This window comes from Neomonachus schauinslandi, chromosome 1 (assembly GCF_002201575.2).
Source record: "Neomonachus schauinslandi chromosome 1, ASM220157v2, whole genome shotgun sequence".
NCBI lineage: Eukaryota > Metazoa > Chordata > Mammalia > Carnivora > Phocidae > Neomonachus > Neomonachus schauinslandi.
This window is the reverse complement of record NC_058403.1, coordinates 111,367,986-111,387,590: the sequence shown is the minus strand read 5'-3', so window position 1 is coordinate 111,387,590 and position 19,605 is coordinate 111,367,986. Positions and strand designations below refer to the sequence as shown.

General features: G+C 43.7%; 1 protein-coding gene and 2 pseudogenes across 3 annotated transcripts; 1 reads left to right on the top strand and 2 right to left on the bottom strand.

The window, feature by feature from the left end:
* Nucleotides 1-752: 752 nt before the first annotated feature.
* Nucleotides 753-1,094, top strand: LOC110576782 (annotated as a pseudogene).
* Nucleotides 1,095-6,840: 5,746 nt separating this feature from the next.
* Nucleotides 6,841-8,020, bottom strand: LOC110576756 (annotated as a pseudogene).
* A 1,468-nt stretch (nt 8,021-9,488) lies between these two features.
* On the bottom strand, nt 9,489-16,993 carry TM4SF1 (transmembrane 4 L six family member 1). Of its 3 annotated transcripts, none has more exons than XM_044915210.1 (5): nt 16,640-16,960; nt 15,121-15,210; nt 14,885-15,030; nt 12,222-12,422; nt 9,489-10,365 (listed from the first exon to the last, which is right to left on the bottom strand). In XM_044915210.1, the coding sequence occupies exons 1-5, from the start codon at nt 16,814-16,816 to the stop codon at nt 10,290-10,292; spliced, it is 690 nt and encodes a 229-aa protein (XP_044771145.1). In that variant the 5' UTR covers nt 16,817-16,960; the 3' UTR covers nt 9,489-10,289. The 3 variants fall into 3 exon arrangements, with proteins under 3 accessions (XP_044771145.1, XP_021541657.1, XP_021541658.1); XM_021685982.2 differs by having other exon boundaries at nt 12,242-12,422; nt 16,640-16,953; XM_021685983.1 differs by lacking the exons at nt 9,489-10,365; nt 12,222-12,422 and adding an exon at nt 12,913-13,681 and having other exon boundaries at nt 16,640-16,993.
* Nucleotides 16,994-19,605: the final 2,612 nt, after the last annotated feature.

The window sequence follows — 19,605 nt, the reverse complement described above, 5'->3', positions numbered from 1 at the left end:
GCCTCTAGTGTGACGCTTCTCTGGGCCCAAGAAACGCCTACTTGCTCATAGGTTACCTGACTCACAGGGCACCCTGACCCTCCAGCCAGGGGTGCTGAAGCCTGAATCGTCCAACTTGCCTTTGCAGAAACTTGTTACTAATATGTCATTTCGTTTCTCTCTCTTTCCAACCTCAAGCTTTGCCTGCCTCACGTCAATGGCTTGTCCTTGCTCCCATGCACAAGAGGATGCATGCACAAATGCAGAGGGAAGTTGCTTCTCAATCTTTCTACACACACCAGGGTCCACACTCACATACAAGCACACCCCATGATAAACACATTGGGACTCAGAAATGGAGTTGGTGGGAGATCTGGCTTGACCCTAAATTATGGAGGGATGAAATGCCTTATAATTAAGTTATTTTTATCTCTGAAATTCTGCTGTCTCTTCCACTCAGAGAGGTCTCCCACTTGGAGACCAAGACAGCTAAGTAGAAACTTTATTCTCCAAAATTGTGACATTGGAAATCAGGACTCCCCACAAAACCTAGGGAGCTGGGGCCCTTGAAGGGCACATAATATTCTCCTAGAGAATTGGAGCAAGATCCTTCTGGATCTTGCAGCGTTAACCCTGCACACTTATTCAAGAGCAGCATAGATAAAGCACATCAGAGTTTCTGTCCATTGAACAGACAGCAGCTAATTATACTGAGAAATGTTTTCTTTCAGCCTAAGTTCCTGGTCAATGGAAATCTCCTCTGGGGGTGTGTGCTCGTTCGGTGCGGACCTGGTACCTCTTTTGTGAAGCGGCAGCTGAGGAGACTCCGGCACTCGCCATGGCCGAGGAAAAGCCCAAGGAAGGAGTCAAGACTGAGAACAACGATCATATTAATTTGAAGGTGGCAGGGCAGGATGGTTCTGTGGTGCAGTTTAAGATTAATAGGCATACACCACTTAGTAAACTAATGTGAATGACAGGGTTTGTCAATGAGGCAGATCAGATTCCGATTTGATGGGCAGCCAATCAATGAAACAGACATACCTGCACAGTTGGAAATGGAGGATGAAGATAGAATTGATGTGTTCCAGCAGCAGACAGAAGGTGTCTACTAAAAAGGGAACCTGCTACTTTACTCCAGAACTCTATTCCTCCAGACCAAGAAGACATTCTCAATTAGAAAGCCACAATTTGGTTCCGCCACATCCTAACTACTACAGTATAGTTTTCTCTATTCTTTCATTTTCCCCTTCCCCCATTCCTTTATTGTACGTAAAGTAACTGTGTATGTGCACAAGCATATTGCATTTTTTTTTTACCTAAATGGCCAATGGTATGTTTTGATCGACATCAAATGGAGATGGGATGGGGGAAAATACTGCTTCTGTGAAAATACCCCCTCTCTCCATTAGTGGCATGCTCAGTCAGCTCTTATCTTTATATTCCAGTAAGTAATTTTGCTCTCACTGTTTAACAAAAAAAGAACAACATAAAAATCCTTGCATACCTTGTTCGATTGGAGAATTTTAATGTTTTTCATTTATCATTGTAAAACCAAGGACAATTTTATAACTTTTTTGTATGTAGCTGTTACATGTAGGGCAATCTGTCTTTAAGTAGGGATAAATTACTCTAAAAGAAATGAATCCTAGATAGTTTTCCCTTCAAGTCAAGGGTCTCGTTGTTTAAATAAACTTCTTGTTTAAAATGAAAAAAAAAAAATCTCCTCTGCGGACGCCTGGGTGGCTCAGTCGGTTAAGCATCTGCCTTCGGCTCAGGTCATGATCTTGGGGTCCTGGGATCGAGTCCTGCACCGGGCTCCTTGCTCAGTGGGAAGCCTGTTTCTCGCTCTGCCTGCCACTCCCCCTGCTTGTGCTCTCTGTCTCTGACAAATAAATAAATAAAAATCCTAAAAAAAAAAAAGAAAGGAAGAAGAAAGAAAGAAAGAAAGAAAGAAAGAAAGAAAAGAAAGAAGAAAGAAAGAAAGAAAGTCTCCTCTGACCTCTATCCTCTATTGTCACTTCACAAGTTTATCATGTTCCCAGATCTGTGCTTTTCTTCTTACCTGCTATTTACTTTCTTTCCAAAGCTGTAGCCCTAGGCTCTGAGAGTTAAATAATTTGGGAAGTTTTGAGCTAAACAGGTTTTACAACAAGACTTCTCAGAGCTTACGGAATGTTAATGGGTACATGGTGACTCTTCGGGAAGATTTGTCTTGTGTGCACTATTTCGCAGACATTTTCAAAGAGGTCTCATAGGCCACCAATTTAGTTCAGAAGATGCTGATGAAGTCCCAGACAGAGACTGCTATCTCTTCCTCTGTTATGGGTTGAACTGTGTCCCCTCAAAAAAGATATGTTGAAATCCCAATACCTAGTATCTCAGAATGTGACCTTACTTGGAAATATGGTATTTACGGAGGTAATCAAGTTAAAATGAGGTTATTAGGGTGGGCCCTAATGCAATTCAACTAGTGTCCTTCTAAAAATGGGAAATTTGGACACAGAGATGGATATGCACAGAGAGAAGTCTATGTGAAGAGACACAAGGAGAGGATGTCCTTTTACAAGCTGAGGAATGCCTGAGACTTTCAGAAGCTAGAGGAGAGGCCTGAAACAGATCCTTCCCTAGCACCTTCCGTGGGGCCCTGCTGACACCTCCATGTTTGACTTCCGACCTCTAGTACTGTGAAATAAATTTCTGTTGCTCTGAGCCACCTAGCTTGGGGTACTTTATTACAGCAGCCCTAGGAAACTAATATATCCCCTAGTATCCATTCTTCTAGCTGGGTGGTAGGTAAGTCAGGTTCATTTTTTCTCTCTCTCTGTTTATTAAAAAAATTTTTTAATTTCTATGATAAGCTTAAAAACAACAAAAATACCCATTCTTCTCCTCTTCTATTGTAATGGAAGTATCAACTTTTAGCTAGGCAAATGGCCAGTTAGACTAGAGTTCAGCAAACTCTTTCAGTAAAGGTCTAGATAGTAAATATTTTAGGTCTTGTGGAACAGATATTTACTTTCACAACTGCCCATTCTGCCATTGTAGCAGGAAGGAAACCATAGACAATATGTCAACAAACGAGCATGGCTGTGTTTCCATAAAACTTTATTTACAAAAACAGTCAGCAGACCCAATTTGCTGACCCCCAATCACTGAGTACTGCTGTTTGCTGGGCATTATTCTAGGAGCTGGGAATACCGTGGTAAGCAACACAGTCAAGGCCTCTGCCTTGTGGAGCTTGTAAAATCTTGTTTACAGCTGTGTCCTCAGCACCTTGTGCAGGGCAGGGCACGTAGTGATCAGTCCAGAAATACTGAGCCAGTGAGTGATTGACAGGCCCTTGGGTGAAAAGAGATGAGTCAAGCCTTGGGGGTGGTAGGCCAGGGGGGAATCTCTGGGCTCCTTGTGATGCTAACTAAAGCCCAACAAAAGAATCTCCACTGGCAGTTTGATTCCTTAACAAGGCAAAAGCAAACCAACACCAGGAGGTTGCTTTTTTTTTTTTTTTTAAGTAGGCTCCAGGCCCAAAGTAGGGCTTGAACTCACTATCCCAAGATCAAGATTGCATGCTCTACCTACTGAGCCAGCCAGGAGTCCCCAGTGTATTCTTATATGCACCAAAAAACATGTACAAGAATGATCATAGCAACATATTTCTAAAGATATAAAAACTGGAAACAACCCAAGTATCCACTAATAGAATCAATGAGTAAATAAGCTATATTATTTTCAAATAATGGAACACTATACAGCAAAGGACAAGAACAAACTACTGCTGCAGAAGACAACATAGAAGAATATCAAAACCACCGCAAATGGAAACCATCTACCCTCCAACCTTCCACTTGGACACTGAGGACTAAAACTGTAAACTGCTCTACAGCTTACTGTCTACATTTACCCAGATTTTGTTACCCCATAGTCTTCATTAGCACAGCTTACTTACTACTATTCCAGGATACACTTGCCCAGGCAAATCACTTTATTGTTCATTATAGAACTTCCTGAAAGACCCATCATCTCTTCAATAGAGAACATCAACAGTTTACACCTCAAGAGTCTTTGAAACTTTTTCACCTCAAAATCCTTCCCTTGCTTTCCCCACAGTCCTAAATGATATAATTCCTGCCAATCCTATTCAAATCTTCACAGTGAAAGACTCACCTAAACCAGAATCAAAATCTCAAATTTAACTTTTTCCTTCCCCCTCCAGCGAAAGCTCATTCAAGGTGGTATTCTCCCTGATGGCAATAAGCAATACATTCAGCTTTGTCCTCTGAACAGATTGTTCTGGTGATATTTCGGGAGCCAGCATTCAACAACATAATGTTTAGTGAGAAAAACCAGACACAAAGAAAGCGTGTTTTATTAATTAATTTATATAAAGTTCAAGAACAGACAAAACTAATCTATGGTGATAGAAATCACAATGGTAGTTACTCGGGGTGTGTGTAGCGGTGGGAGATTTACATACTGCCTGGGAGAGGATATGAGCGAGTTGTCTGAGCACTGGAGGTCCTAGATTTTGATCTAGATGGTGGTTACATGTGAACAGACATATGTAAAATTCATTGAGCTATACATTTTTGTGTGCATTTTACTACATGTAAAAAAGTAATTTATTTTTTTGAAAGATTTTATTTATTTATTTGAGAGAGAGACAGCATGAGTACGAGCATGGGGGTGGGGGGAAGGGGCAGAGGCAGAGGGAGAGGGAGAAGCAGACTCCCCGCCGAGCAGGGAGCCTGATGCGGGGCTTGATCCCAGGACCCCGGGATCATGACCTGAGCTGAAGGCTGATGCTTAACTGACTGAGCCACCCAGGCACCCCATAAAAAAATAATTTAAATAAAGGCTTAAAAAGGTTAAAAATTTAACCTCGGTGTCAGAGGTTACCAGGAGAGCTGAGTATAGTTTTAGAACTTCTCCTTTAGCCAAGAGGTTGCCTTAAACCATACGGAGTTAGGCATTTCGTGAGATCCCAACCTGGCTACCTTGGTTTGTTTTCAAACCTCGTAGGTATGGTGTCCATCTGGGATGCCAGCGGCCATTGCAATTGGCCCTGAGCCCTGGGTATAAATTAATAATATTTATACGCACGGAACAGAGATGGGTGTGGTGAGAATTAGCAAGTGAAACGTTTGACACAGAGTCTTGCACTTGCAGGATGCAACTTGTGGCTATAGACAGCTTGAAACAGCCCCTCTGGGGGAACGACAGTGTTGTTACTATAAAAACTAGTGTGTGAAATGTCGCATAAGGGGACTCGCCACCCCTCTGTCTTTAAGGACCGAGCTACATTAGTTGAGAGTACATACAGAATTGTGTCATCAAAATGCGGGGGGGGGGGGGCAGTCTTGATGGCTTTCGTTCTCCTTATTTGTAAGATTCACCCATGTTGTCTCATGTAGTCACAGTTTGTTTTTTTAACTGCTGTAGGGTAGGAAAATGTGGTTATATATGGGGTGTGTGTGTGTGTGTGTGTGCTCATGAAAGGAAGAGAATTAATTATTTAATTAATTCCAGGAATTAACAAAAAATCCAGCTTCAGAAAGGTTGAACAGGCTTCTTTAGCTGCAATAATTTTTAAAAGCATCTACATTGACAAAGGTGAACACACACACAAAATACTTTGCGTTGAGAGGAAGAACCAGTTGTACTAGCCTAGGGTGGGTGACAATTTCTCTACGTAAGATGCACTGAATCATTTCCACAAACCAGGCCAGACCATGTCCTATAAAGCCATTGTTAACCCTCATCTCAGAAAACTAAAATGAGGAAAATTCAAGCTGTGCCTACAAAAATCCTGATAAAAGGCCAATGCTTAAAGTAAAAGCATTTCATCGCTTTCATTTTTAAGAATGGAAAACCAGATATGTAGTTGATATTTGTAAAAATCTTATTTGGTAGCTAGACCAAGTGGACACCATGTACTTCTGTTTCCCAAACACTGAGTGAGAATTATGGCCTCCCTATCATACGTTTAGCCCATGGTTACTGCCTGCCTCACCTGGCCCATGCCTTTGGTTAATTGCCTGCACAATTATTCTCCAGTGTTCACTGCAGAATGACCCCTCTGTCCACCCAGACACAACGGTTTTCTCCTACACTTGGGGATTTTCCTTCAAAGACTGTGGACCACTCCCTGAATGATTTTAGGAATGAAGCTTTCTTTTCTCAAAAGTAATATGTGTTTGCTGTAGAAACTTCAGTACGTAGAGATAGGCAAAATGAATCCAGACAAAAATCATCCAGAATCTGACCAATATTATTCCTTAGTGCATATGTATTATAAATATAAATAACATTTTATTTTTTATTTTTTAAAGATTTTATTTATTTATTTGAGAGAATGAGATAGAGAGAGAGAGCATGAGAGGGGGGAGGGTCAGAGGGAGAAGCAGACTCCCTGCCGAGCAGGGAGCCCGATGCGGGACTCGATCCCGGGACTCCAGGATCATGACCTGAGCCGAAGGCAGTCGCTTAACCGACTGAGCCACCCAGGTACCCCTAAATAACATTTTATTGTGCTGACATTTTATCAAACCAGTTCCTTGTTGGACATTGAGGCTTTTGTTATTTTTCTTGGTATAAACACCACTCCCAAAATTACTCCTGGAAACTGAATGTCCTTTTTTTGTTTGTTTGTTTGTTTGTTTGTTTAGTTTTTACTTTATAATCACGAACTTAACTCTGCAAGCCAGCTCTTGGAGGGGAATAAGGAAAATATGGAACCACAGACCTGCAGCAAGAGCACAAAGATTATAGGCTATTTCGAGCAGATGGGGGTGAAGCGGTGCTCTCCTGAGCTACAGAAAGAATGGTCTGGTAGTTAAGATAACACACAAGTCAAATGTATTAGATTTGTCCACAGTCAGCCATGGTGATCTTCTGGCTGGTTATGCCATTCCTGGACACAAACCCATCCACGCTTCCACAATATTCATGCCCTCTTTCACCTTGCCAAAGACCACATGCCAACCAGCCAACCACTCCGTCTTGGCCGTGCAGATGAGAAACTGGGAACTGTTTGTGTTGGGTCCAGCATTTGTCACGGACAAGATGCCAGGACCCGTGTGCTTCGGATGAAATCCTCATCATCAACTTTGTCCCCATAGATGGACTTGTCCCCAGTGTCATTATGGTGTGAGAAGTCACCACCCTGGCACAGAAATCCTGGAATAATCCTGTGGAAGCAGGAACCTTTATAACCAAATCCTTCCTCCACAGTGCTCAGAGCACACAAGTTCTCCGCTGTCCTTAGCACTTTGCAAAGTTTTAAACACACACACACACACACACACACACGGGGCTAAAAAGGATATACAGACCTCATAGATAGTTGCTTTTCTGAAAAGTTGCATCAAATCCCATACCTGTTCCCACTGCAGATAAGCGTCAAAGGAAACAAAGTCAAAAAGATCTCACACACACAGCAGAAACAAATTGTAGTGAAGGTCACACTCTATCAATGCCCTTAGATTTTAATTCGAGAGGTTCCCTGTATTTAGCTAGTTATTTGTAAATTTGGTAACTATGACAAATGCATACTCAGAGGGAACTAGCTAAACTTCAGGCCATGTGTGCTATTCAGGTGACTCAGAGTCTACAGTAATCTTATTGTTTTTATGTTGCCAGGTGATAATAAGCTGTTTTAGTACAATCTCTGAGGGAATTTCCAGTCAAATTGAAGGGTTTGGAATATTATAGACCCAGAGTGTGGGCTATAAATATAAGTAAGCTAGGATAGAAGGTAATTTGTTTCAGCTATTTCCTCTGGATGATGGCAATGTCTACAATTAAAGAATTTACAAACTAAGGGAAGCTTTGAGTCACTCAAATTTCAGTTGTGGGATGGGATGACCGAGGGTCCCAGGGGCCTGTCCAAGGCTCCCTCAGGTGGGTGGACAGGCTGAGTCAGTGTTGGAGGAGACAAGACTCCAGCACCTGAGCGGGCAGGGGTAGCAGAAGAGGTACAGGGGGCCAAAGAGAGGAGCCAGAAAAGTGTGGGTTTTCATGTTAACTGACCTAGATTCATATCGTAGTTTTCCCACTTGTTAAAGATAGGGCCTAGGGCATATTACTCAACCTCTCTGAGCTTTAACTCTATACAGTGGAGACAAACACCACTTCCTAGGGCTGCTGAGAGATTTCAGTGAAATAAATGTGTAGGAACTAACTACAGTGACTGATACATCGAAGGAACCCCAACAAATGGTTGCTATTACTACTATCATGATTAATCATTATTATTGCTGTTGCCTTTGAGGATAGATGGATAGATCTAGGGGGGAAGTTGCTTATTACTGATCATTATACCTCTTCTTTGGATTTTCTATTTCAGGGGTTCTTAATCTTGTGCCCAAGAATTCCCAAGAGGCCCAAGGATAGATATCTGGGAGGGGGGCTGTTAAACTCTGGTGAGAAAAAAATGTCAATGTTTTTACTAACCTGTAATGAAAACTTACTATTTCCTCTGTTAGGACCACATGCAACAATTCACAGTAGTGATCATGCTTTGAGGAACAATACAAAATCACATATTATTTTTGTATCACATTAAAATTGTTGCAGGTTTCTCAAAATATCATTTCAATGGGAATCCCATTTCAAAAGCACAGTTGTTCGTAGACCCACTCATTAGACCACTGCTGGAACACATGCGATCTCTGTTTTCCTGTCTACAAATGTTGGAGTGATGGAGCTGGCTGTCAAGGTAACTGTATAATTTTCAAAAATATTTTGATAGAATATCACAATTTGATAAAACATTGTACCTTTATTTTATGCACTTTTTTTTAAAGTAGGCTACACACCCAGCGTGGGGCTTGAACTCACGACCTTGAGATCAAGTGTTGCATGCTCTACTGACTGAGCCAAACAGGCACCTCTATTTTGTGCACTTTTAAACAGTATTCTTCCAAGGGGTCTACAGTCTTCATCAGACTGCCAGAGGGAGACAGAGGCACAACGAAGATTCGAACCCTTGGGCGGGGAGGCCACTGCGGGGCACCTGGCACACAGGAGGGGCCCTGCTGTCCACCAGCCCAAGAAGCTTCTTTATTCCTGTGTCGATTGCCTAGGCCAATAAACACCAAAAGCAGAACACTTCTGAAGACAATTCCTAACAGATCAGGGGATCCTGTCTCTTAAAAGAGCCTAACTCTCTACAGTAGATATAAAATATCAAGGGAGAAAATGTCTGTGACCCTCCACAAGAGCCTGATGCCTGGAGCATCCAGTAGAAAGGAAAGTTACCTAAGTGGTGTAATGAACCCAACCCCAACGGATGCAGAGCAACAACAATGCACGGATAGCGAGAAAAGTAGAAGAGGAGGGCGAGGATGAGGCAGAGAAAGTGGGATAAAAAACCCAGAAGCCACAAAGCCCTGAACAACAGCGGCTGCACAACCTGCAGGCTGGGGCGGGCGGGGGGGTGGGGGGGGGGCGGGCCAAGGCGGAAATAGGGAGAAAAAAGGAGGAACTTTAAATAAAGGACAATGAAATTAAACAAGAAAAAACATGGTAGTGGATACTTTATTTTGTTGGATTTCAACCACCAAGTTTTGGGTTTATTTCCTCACGGTCCTCCTGCCCTTCCTCCCCCTCCCCCATTTTCCCATGATGTTGATAAACTGCTTTATTCCGTTTCCCATCTTTTTCTTGCCCAAGTATCCAGGCCTTTTTCTTTTTAAATGCATGATCCTTAGCGCTTGTCTTTGAAGGACAAAAAGTTTTCCACGTGTTAGAGAAAGTTAGGATTCGGGAGGACTCCCGGAAGCATTGTTTGTATTGACTCCTTCCTTTAGCTCAGGGCACTCTCAACCAGCCCTCCTGCTCCGCGCAAGTATCTGTCTCTCACAAAACTCGGAACAGTTCATAAAGGCCTCTTGTCAGAGATTTGCAGGCATATGAATGGGAAACACCATATAAACAGTGAAAAAAACACATCTTTTCAAGTTGTTAGATTTTTTTCCTTCATGGTCTTAAAAAAAAAAAAAAAAGCAACTAGACATCTTCCATTTAATAAACCCATGCACATATAATAGAAATGGGAATGCAATATTTATCCTTATAACGCTTTTCAAAAACATTACTCAGGCCAGGGTTTATCTCAGCTACGCTGAGGACCAGCCGTCATTCAGTCGACAAATTACCTCATTTATTTTCTCAGTCCTAAAAAAAAGGTTTGTTTGTTACGCTCAAACACTGACATCACATGAAGATGCCAGTCTTTATACACATTTATAAAAGTAGAATATGTAGAGTATGATACAGTGGTACAAAGCTTTACAAATTAATACAAGTCAAATATATAAATTACAATGAAATAGAGGAAGGTTGTGGTTCTGTCTTGGGGTGGTTCTTTTAGCAGTCATATCGCTGTAAAGAAAATGAGATCGGCATTAGGTTACAATCAGGCTAAACAAACAACGATGCCATTTTCGTCCTAAAAATTCCTGTTTGAAGCAGACCTAAAGCAGGCTGATGTCAACTTCAGCTGAGAGCTCAGACAATGCTCATGAAATGTTTCCTAATCAAACGGACAGCCATTGTCCTCTCTGAGGAAAAGCTGCAGGAAAGGGCCATGAAAATGCAGCTTACCAGTGTTGGGTTTGCTCTGAATGTGTTTGGGGTAGGTTTTTAATCTTAAGGATTTTAGAGATAATGCCATGGGAGTTTCACCGGGGAGTGGGCTCAATGTGGGTAATTTTCCCAATTCAATGCTACCAAGTTACAGACTTGACTCATCTACACTAAAAACCTTGCCCTTTGAAAGTGTCTTTTGTCTGAGGAATAAAGTTAGCAGATCTGCACTGGCATGTCTGGGAAGAAGCCATCCCTACTGTGACTCAGATGGGAAACCCTGTGGGACTATTTCCTCTCCACCCCATGCCCCCCTCCCACGCTCAGGGAGGAGAGTCACTCTTCCAAACCACTATGCCTCTTCCCCAAATGCACAAGGACTGATGTCCAGCAGGGCTTCACCTAATTTAAACTCTGCCTTGTACGAAATTCAAGGCTAAAGATAGGTTACATTAGAGTAATTCAGAGAGGATTCTTCTCTGTCTCTCCCCAACCATACTGCCCGGAAACAAGTCCACATTGAAAGTTTTCCACTGTGTTGTTTTCTTGGAAATTTGGCAGGCTCCCAAAGGAAATTATTAATCTTGCTGTACTTGCCTAATAAGGGAAACCAGATTTTTATTTTAACTTCCCCTCAAAAATTTTAGAAAGTTTCCATTTATTTACAGCAAGGTTTTTCATGGTAGCAGTGGGCTTTCAGTTTTCATTAGGTTTTGTCCTATTTTGAAAGAAAGAGACCTTGATTGAACCAAAGGAGCAAATGATTAGGTAAACAGAAATTAAGTTTCTGTTTACCTAATCCTGTTTTACAGAATAATGCATAAAACAAACCCTCCAAAATTGGACCAAAGCTGGACTTCCATCAATTCATTAATACATGGGTTTTTTTTCCTAGGAGGATATAGAAACAAGAACTTTCCCTGCTACTAACAAATGCACACCTCTCTCTGAAATCGTATCTCCAGGAAACAAGTGCTTCCTGGTTTTCTTTCGCCGTGAAAGCCTTTTTACAAGCTGCTATTCAAAGGTTACCAGAGATTCTCTGTGCTTAGCTGTTGGGTATTTGGGGGACTCCCTTTTAGGAAGGAATTGTAAAAAAACGCAACAGAACAGCAAGTATTGCGTACAGGTTGAGAGCAGGAGCTGTGGCATAAGATGACCCAGCGTCTGAAGCCTGCTAGTTCCTGGCTAGGTGATCTTAGACATATTGCTTAATCCCTGACTCATGGTCTCATCTGAAATGTCAGTGTAGCTCAGTGCCTAGTGCAATGAACGTTGGCTGCTATTTGTGTACACTAGTTGGGAACATGAGAGCAAGCAAAGTCGTGTCTCTTTGGCCAGAGCAGGGCCAGTGAAAGGGGGAGTGAGTTTGCTCTTGAAGGGACACTTTGTCTATGGACAGCATTTTCCTTATATACACAGAGCCAACTACAAAAAAACAAGGTAACCCAGGGACTATGACGCTCAAGGAAGCTTACTACCAGGAGCAAAACCGAATGCCGTACATGCTTTGCCACAAAGAGGGTATAGGAACAAATCCTGGTAGGTTGAGCAGTTAGGTTATTCATTCTAAGTTAATTTTGCCCTCTTTTTCTCTATGATGAAACAACAGTGTATTATAGTCATTGAATACCCTAGGGCCAAGCGGTGACATTTTCACACAGGTTCTTACCTGCTGGCGCGAACAGCAATAGCCACACATTCCTCCCATCGTTCCATTTATCACTTGAATGAGGCACAAGATGAATTCAATTCCACCGAGGGCCAAGAGGATAGAAAACAGAGCGACATCCCATTCTACAACATGCTTGGGTTCAAGGCACTGGGACCACGTGGAGGTATCCAGAAGGTACCTGTGGATAAAAAAAAGAAACTTCTGACACCTGACCACACCTAATGGGATGGCTCATAAGCTACTTTCTGTGGGGTGCTTTTTCATTCAGAAAAAAAGGAAGGAATTAATTCATTGACCTGCATCAAACTGTTCTAGTCCTAGTCATTTCACAAAGTGAGGAATTTAGCCCAGGTCGTGTTGCAAGGACAAACATAAAATTCAGCGAAGATTATCGGGCAGTCAGTGTGAGTTAGACATCAAGCCCAGGCTGGGGATATAATGGTGAACATGGCGTGGGCTTTGCCCTGGAAGAGCAGAGCCTCCAAGGGAGGAGACAAGATGCAATCGCAACGCAACAAGTATACTGCGCAGGTTAACCAAGTGTGAGGAAGGGCACCAAGCTCGGCCAGGAGAATACCTGCTTATGTAACCATTCCACAAGTCTGAGCTCCATGAAGATAGGAACCAGACCTTTCATCATTGTCTATATAACCCCTAGACCAGTATCTGGCACATAGTAGGTACTCAACACTTTTAAAAGTAATTGAATGATAAATAATCTGAAGTCATGTTAGCAAACCATGCTGAAGTCACGTATACACACATACACACGGGCACACACATACAAGTCATACACATATATACGTGACTTCGGAGATTTTCTAGATACCTGAGTACTCTTACAGTCTGAAAAATTTCTCTCTCTGATTACTCTCTTAGAATCTCAGCCTTCGCTACCTCATAAAGCATTTGGATCCTTAATGAAAGGAGTCAATCATGTGGGAAAATCTACAATTGACTTAATTCCACAAAGAGGTCTGGTATAACTCTTTTCTTATCAGTTTTTCCTGAAACAGCAGAACAACGGGGCTTGGAATTAGAGACCTATTTTGAATGGTCATTGAGCCTATCAGAAATTCAATTTGTTGATTAAAAAAAAAAAAAGAACTCTGTCCTTATGACCTTGTCTTTCTGTCTATCAGTGGAGAAAAGAATTTGTAATTTTAGGACACAATGTAAAAAAAATTCTTTGGCCCCACTTGTCCATTGAGCAATTAATCATTGGCTGTGACCATTAGTTATTTCCCATACTGAAATCCTTGCACAGGTTGAAGTGAGGAATGATACAGAAGTAAAAGTTTTCTTACACAAGCTGGGGTGGGTCAGGGGAGGGACATACACTCAAACAGCTGTAAAAATGTTTTAGTGATACTTGCCCTTCTCCTTGCATTCCAGCTGCATTCATCATGATCTTTTTTAGAGGTGGGTTTTATATGTCTGTGAATACATGAATAACCAATCTCTCCTAGTACGTTCAGTATGTTCCAAACACAGTTGAATCACGATCAATAACCATTTTTTGACCACCGAAATTTCAAACCCCTCCTTCAGAGGCTACCTTGGCTGTATTCATTCTAAGTTACGAGATAGTATTAACAGCCAGCAGAGGCCATGCTCAGAGTGCATCAGCTTCTGTGACAAATACTTTACATTTATTATCTCATTAATCCTCCTGACAACTGCCTCTGGTTTTATTTTACAGATGAAGTAACTGAGAAGCACTGAGCTCAGTCTACTTTTTCCTGGTTGCTGAGGGAGAAATGCAGAGCTGGGATGGAATCCAGGTCCATGTAATTCCATGCGCATGGTTTATGAACTCACTATTCATGGGGGACAAACAGTCTTGATAATGTAAAGGCAACTGAAATTCATTATTCATATTATTTTCACTCATGAATCTCATAACTAAGCTTTTCAAAATTCAAAGAAGGATGTCATTCATTTGTCATCACGTACATCAGTTTCTATCAGCTATTTCTGATCCTTTCTCAATAATGGATAAGAAATAAGCATCAGTATAAAATAAAAGACCTTAAATTATCCTGATGTTAAAGTCGTGTATCAGACCTGTCTTATATAGGCTGATCACTTTAAATAACGGGTTTGTTGTACGTAGTTATTATGTTTATATGTGAGTGTGTGTATGGGAGTAGTATGATCTACACTGGGCTTTGGTTAAATTCATATGCTTTCCATCCACATTATGTAAGGATTCCATAATATTCTCTTACAAAATAGTAAAATCAGCTAATCGCTCTGGTATAGTGGACACACTGTATGAGCACAAACTCTACAGCAGGCTGCCTGGGTTCGCATCCTGACTGTCCATATCCTTCCTAGCAATGTGACTTTGAATAAGTTCCTTCAACTCTCTGTGCCTCCTTTTCCTCATCTGTAAAATGGGAGCAATGGTGGTACTATAGGGTATCATGAGGGCAGAATCAGAGAATCCACCAAAAAGCACAGAGAGCTTCTCCAGGTCAGAGATCCAAGTGCTGACACCACCGCCTGGTGCAAAAAAAAAAAACCTGGCCGAGCGGACGGACACACGGATCGCCGCTGCCGTTCCAACCTGACGGGCTTGCCACTATACCATGCGGTGGATGAGAATGTGTGGCCCGACGGGAAACAATTACTCACCGTCCATCGGTGTTGGCAAAGGTGTAGTTCCAGTGGCCAAAAGTATCAAGACATTGTGGTCCTTCCGCCAAGCCCAGGGCTGCCACGATGACGCAGTAGCCAGATCCGGCGATTCCGATCAGAGCAGCCAGCGCAGAAGAAAGCATCTGGCGAGAGGAGAAAGAGCGGAAGTGAGCCTGTGTGGCCCCGGCCACGTCCCAGGGACCATTTCCACCCGCCGGAGCTGGAGCACCTACCGCACATCTCTTGCCACAGTTTTCGTGGCCACAGCAGCCGCAGCAGTCGTCCTCTTCCAGCCCCATAAACACAAATGCCGGCAGGAACATCTGGTTCGAAAACAGGCAAATGAAAGTCACCGCCTTTCCCCCAAATCAAAGCCTGCCATAAGGGTCAGGCTAAGCATCTTTTGGTAGAATATATTTTTTCTGACGGTGGTGGATGGCTTTGAGTTCGCTTGCCCAAGTATCTCAAAGAATGTAAAACTGTGAGAACAAGACCCTTCTAAGTGGAGTACCTGCTTGTTTGCGTGTAATGTGTCAAAGCAGTCTTTGGGGTGAGCGTGCAGGATGAGAGGGCTCAAAGAGTAACCTATAAAAATGTTTTTTCCACAAGAGTTCCTAGCACAGTCCCAGAGGGAGCTCTGCTTTGAAACTCTTAAGCCCTGTTTTGAAACTCTTAAGCCCTGTCTTTAAATCTGATTTTTTTCCCTTGTAAAAAATAGACCGTACTAACAGTCTTTCATAGAATAACTGATATTTTTCATAAATGGGAGAGATGAAGACACCATACAATAAATATGAACTGCTTCTTTGATGATACGAGTGTATGGTTGTTGCCTCACAATAAAGCTCTATAAATAAGGTAAGTATGAAATACTCTGAGTTTGAGATCAAAAGAAGCCTAAGCACGTGCGATGTTATATGAAGGACAAATGATTATGCCAACATGATAATAATGCTTCATAATAATGTATTAAATTTAAATGTTGTAATGTCTTTTCTTGACTAAGAAAAATATTCTGTGTGGTACTAGCAATTCCATAAAATGTCTTTTTAGAATTCTCAATCCCAGCATTTAAAGTGGCAAACTCAAGTTCGTCCACATTCTTTCCATGCTGTGGTTGAAGCTAATACTTTCAGCTCCCAGGTTGGCAGGCAAATTCCTCTCACTTCAATTAAAAACAAACCTTGGAAAAAACAACACATTCCACTGTTAGCTTCAGACCCTGATCTGCTGTTAACTGAAGGGTTTTTCCTAGACACCACACCCAGGATTACATAAAGGAGAAAATTTATAGTTCTTTCTAAATAGCAATACACTCATAATTCATGATTTTTTTTTTTTCCTGTCACAGATGCCTGAGAATAAACAGCAGAGAATTTGGATCCAAAACTCTGTTGATTTAGACAGAGAACCAGCGGCGTCCTCCCAGCTCCCCAGAGCAAATGTTATATGCCCACCCCCTCCAGTACTAGAAACTCTATAGTCTCTCAGATCTGATTTAAAAGCTACTGTTTTCTAGCTGTAAAGTAAGAGAACATAGCAAAAAGGTAGTCCACGGTTAGCTGAAAGAGGATTTTGTAAAACGTCTAACAAAATTAATACACCAGACCTATCTTTTGTGTGATCTGCTTTCCAAAGAAGAACGAAAAAAATAACTGGATTGGGAAGCAGGCATCGTAGAAACCTTTCCATGAAAACACGTCATTAACAGAAGAGAATTGTTTAAGCTTCTAATAATTCTGAACAACTTACCAGCAAGCCCCCTCCTACGATGCCAGAGAAGAACCACACGAAGCGGCTGAGATGGTTTTCAGAGGCATATTTTGTTTCCCCATTGGGAAAGTAAAGCAAAATATTGGCCACAATGCAGAGGATGGCCAGCCACACCAGAGAATGTCCGATGCATCGCGCACATTTGCCGTAGCACATGGCGGCAGAGAGTCTGGGAGGCTTTCCCTCTTCCCTCTGCAGCTCAGTGAGGGCCTGAGTCAGGCGAGAGTGTGCCCGTCTGGGGAGAAAGCAAAAGCAGTTCTCAGCCCATTCCTGAATCTCTTAAATACTCGGAGTTCTTAGTCACTGTGTGGGTGAGGTACTTCGCTTTCATTGGTCCTGATTGCAGGCTCCCGTTGGGGTGGGGGGAGGCAGGGGGAACGTCCCGCCCTTCGGATGAAATCCTTGAGACAAGCGAAACCGGGGTAGGGACGTGAGGAAACAGCCTCAGTCATAGGCAAGGAAGAAAATGATTAATCTTCCCCAAGACATGCACCGTGCAACTCCTTCCCAGGACAGAGAACTAACAGGAACGTCTAAGACAACTTTCCAGTAACTGTCGAGGGTCCGCAGCGTGACGGAGCGGGGGAGGCTTTGCGAGGCAGCGGGCTGTGATCCTGCTTCACGCAGCTGTCTGGACAGCTTCCAGTCTGACGGCTCCGTGTTCACTTCCCCCTCGGCCCCGACTTAATGCCAGACCTGGGGCCAGTCTCCTGAGCCCTGAGCTTGTCTCCTTGTCTGTGAGAGGCAAGGGAGGGGGGGAGGCGAAAGCCAGCGCCCACAGATTTGAGGAGGCTGTTGGGAACGTTCCCGAGCAGTCTTCTTTCCTCTGCCTGCAGCATGCTCAGCGGGACTGCTCCGACTGGCCGGCTTTCCCGGAGAGCTGCCTCCAGAACAAATCTGGCACCAAAACAAAGGTGGCATGAGTCAACACGAAGGGCTCGGGCACCTTTTTATTCCTGAGTACTGCTCTCAGGCAAAGTGAGGACTGCGAGGGCCAAGGGAGGCCTAAAGCATGGGGGAAGGATAAAAAGAAAAAGAATTTAAAAAAAGAAAAAGAAAAAGAAAGGAACAGGAGAGAAAGGGACTTGACAAGCAGAGCGGGGGGCCGGGGGGGTGGGGGGGGGAGAGGGGAGACTGAGAGAACCTGGACTGAGTGGGAAGGCACGGTTGTTGATCGGGACTGAGGGTCTCCCCGTGGTCTACCAGCCAGCTCCTGAGCCAGCTGTTGCACCCTCGCAGATGAAGGCCGAGAAAGGGGGTTACACTGACTTTCTTAGGTGGCTGCCTTGCAGAAGGAGGGGTTGGACTCCGAAGAAGTTCAGCCCTTGAAGAGCAGGTTGTGCAGGCCAGGTGGGCTGGGGGAGGACGGGGTGACCAGGTGGGGCCAGGACTCAGGGGCCTTGTCCCCGGGACAGAATAGGGAGTGAAGAGGCAAAAGGCCAAGATGGGGTGTTGTTAGTTCGGAAGAGGAAAGTGAGCAAGGCTGGCGAATCTGGGAGCTCAGGCTGCGGCCAGAGGCTGAAGGATCTGGGCCAAAACTGGAGGGCAGGACACATACAAAATTTGAGGAGGCTAGCCGGGGTTAGTCTCATAGAATCCGGATTGGGAGGAACATACTAACAAAGGTGGGGCCATGATCCAGACTGGCCTGAGGGAAGAGGTGGATAGAAAAGTGCGCGCAGGCTGGGAAGGCTGGAACCGCCCACCTGCTCAGGTAGAGGAAGGCAGATTTTTTCACAAGAATGTCACTCCGTTACCACCATGCATCCAACAACCTGGCCCATGCACCCTCTGTCCTGGCTTCAGGTCCTAATGGAGAGAAGAATCCACAGGTATCAGGGCCTGGGATGGCGTCCTAGGTGAATGCCTGGGCCCTTTGTTAAGGCGTCATCATTGCAAACCTCCACTCTGCAGATCTATCCCACCTGGGGCCAAAATGGGGCGAGCAATCCTGTGAGGACTTTGCGCCTGAGTGCTTAATCCCCTTCCCCCTTCTCTCTCGCCCCTACAGTCTGCAGGGTGTGGAGAAGAGAGTGAGGGGCAGGCGAAAAGTCTGGAGTGACAGCCCACCTCTGCTGTTTTCCAGTTTTGTGGATCAGGCAAGTCATCACATTTGTGGGACTCTGTTTTCTACTCTATAAGACATGGGGCAGGACTAGATCAGTTGTTCTTGAGTTTTTGAGACTCTTGTGATGATATGGACCCTCTCCCCCCCAACCCCCGCCAAAAAAAAAAAAATGTGCAGGTGCATTCATTCAACTTCAGAGGTTTCATGGATTCCCTGAAGCCCATGAGTGGATTCTCTTGCACATTTCTCCAGGTGGGCCCTGTCTGGAGACCATTTGCATCACAGATGCAGATACTTGGTCCACTCCCAACATAATAAATAGGAATTATGGGGGATGAGGCCCAGTCATCTGAATTTTTTACCAACACTCCAAGTGAGTCTTCTGTTTCGCTCAGGTTGGGGATCACTGGCCTGATCCACGGGCCAGCTAAATATCATGTGTATTAGATGTTCCCTGAGGCCACTCCCACCTCCAGTGGCTCCTCAGCTCTAGGCAGACATACAGGGTGTGCATGAATTGTGGGGGACACTCTGCAGTTTGGTGTAAGTCCCTTGCAGGCTTGAGCTGACCAAATTCACTTGTAATATGGAGTCTGTCCACCTTGCCCACACTCCTATCATTCTATATAGTACCTTCTGCTTCTGCCTCTCAGCTGGTAACCTAAATCAGGGTCCTTTTGGGTTTAGTTCCTGGTTTAAGACCAGATATGCTTTTCTGGACAACTGTTTAACCACTTGGCTCTGGTCCTAGCCAGACTTTGCCCTACAGGCCTTTCTCCTGGCTGTGAACTCTCAGCCTCCTGTACAGAGCTGCGATCTCCATGGACACTTTCTGGGTTCCGTCCCACTCTCCAAACCCCACCCCCGTCCCTCCCCC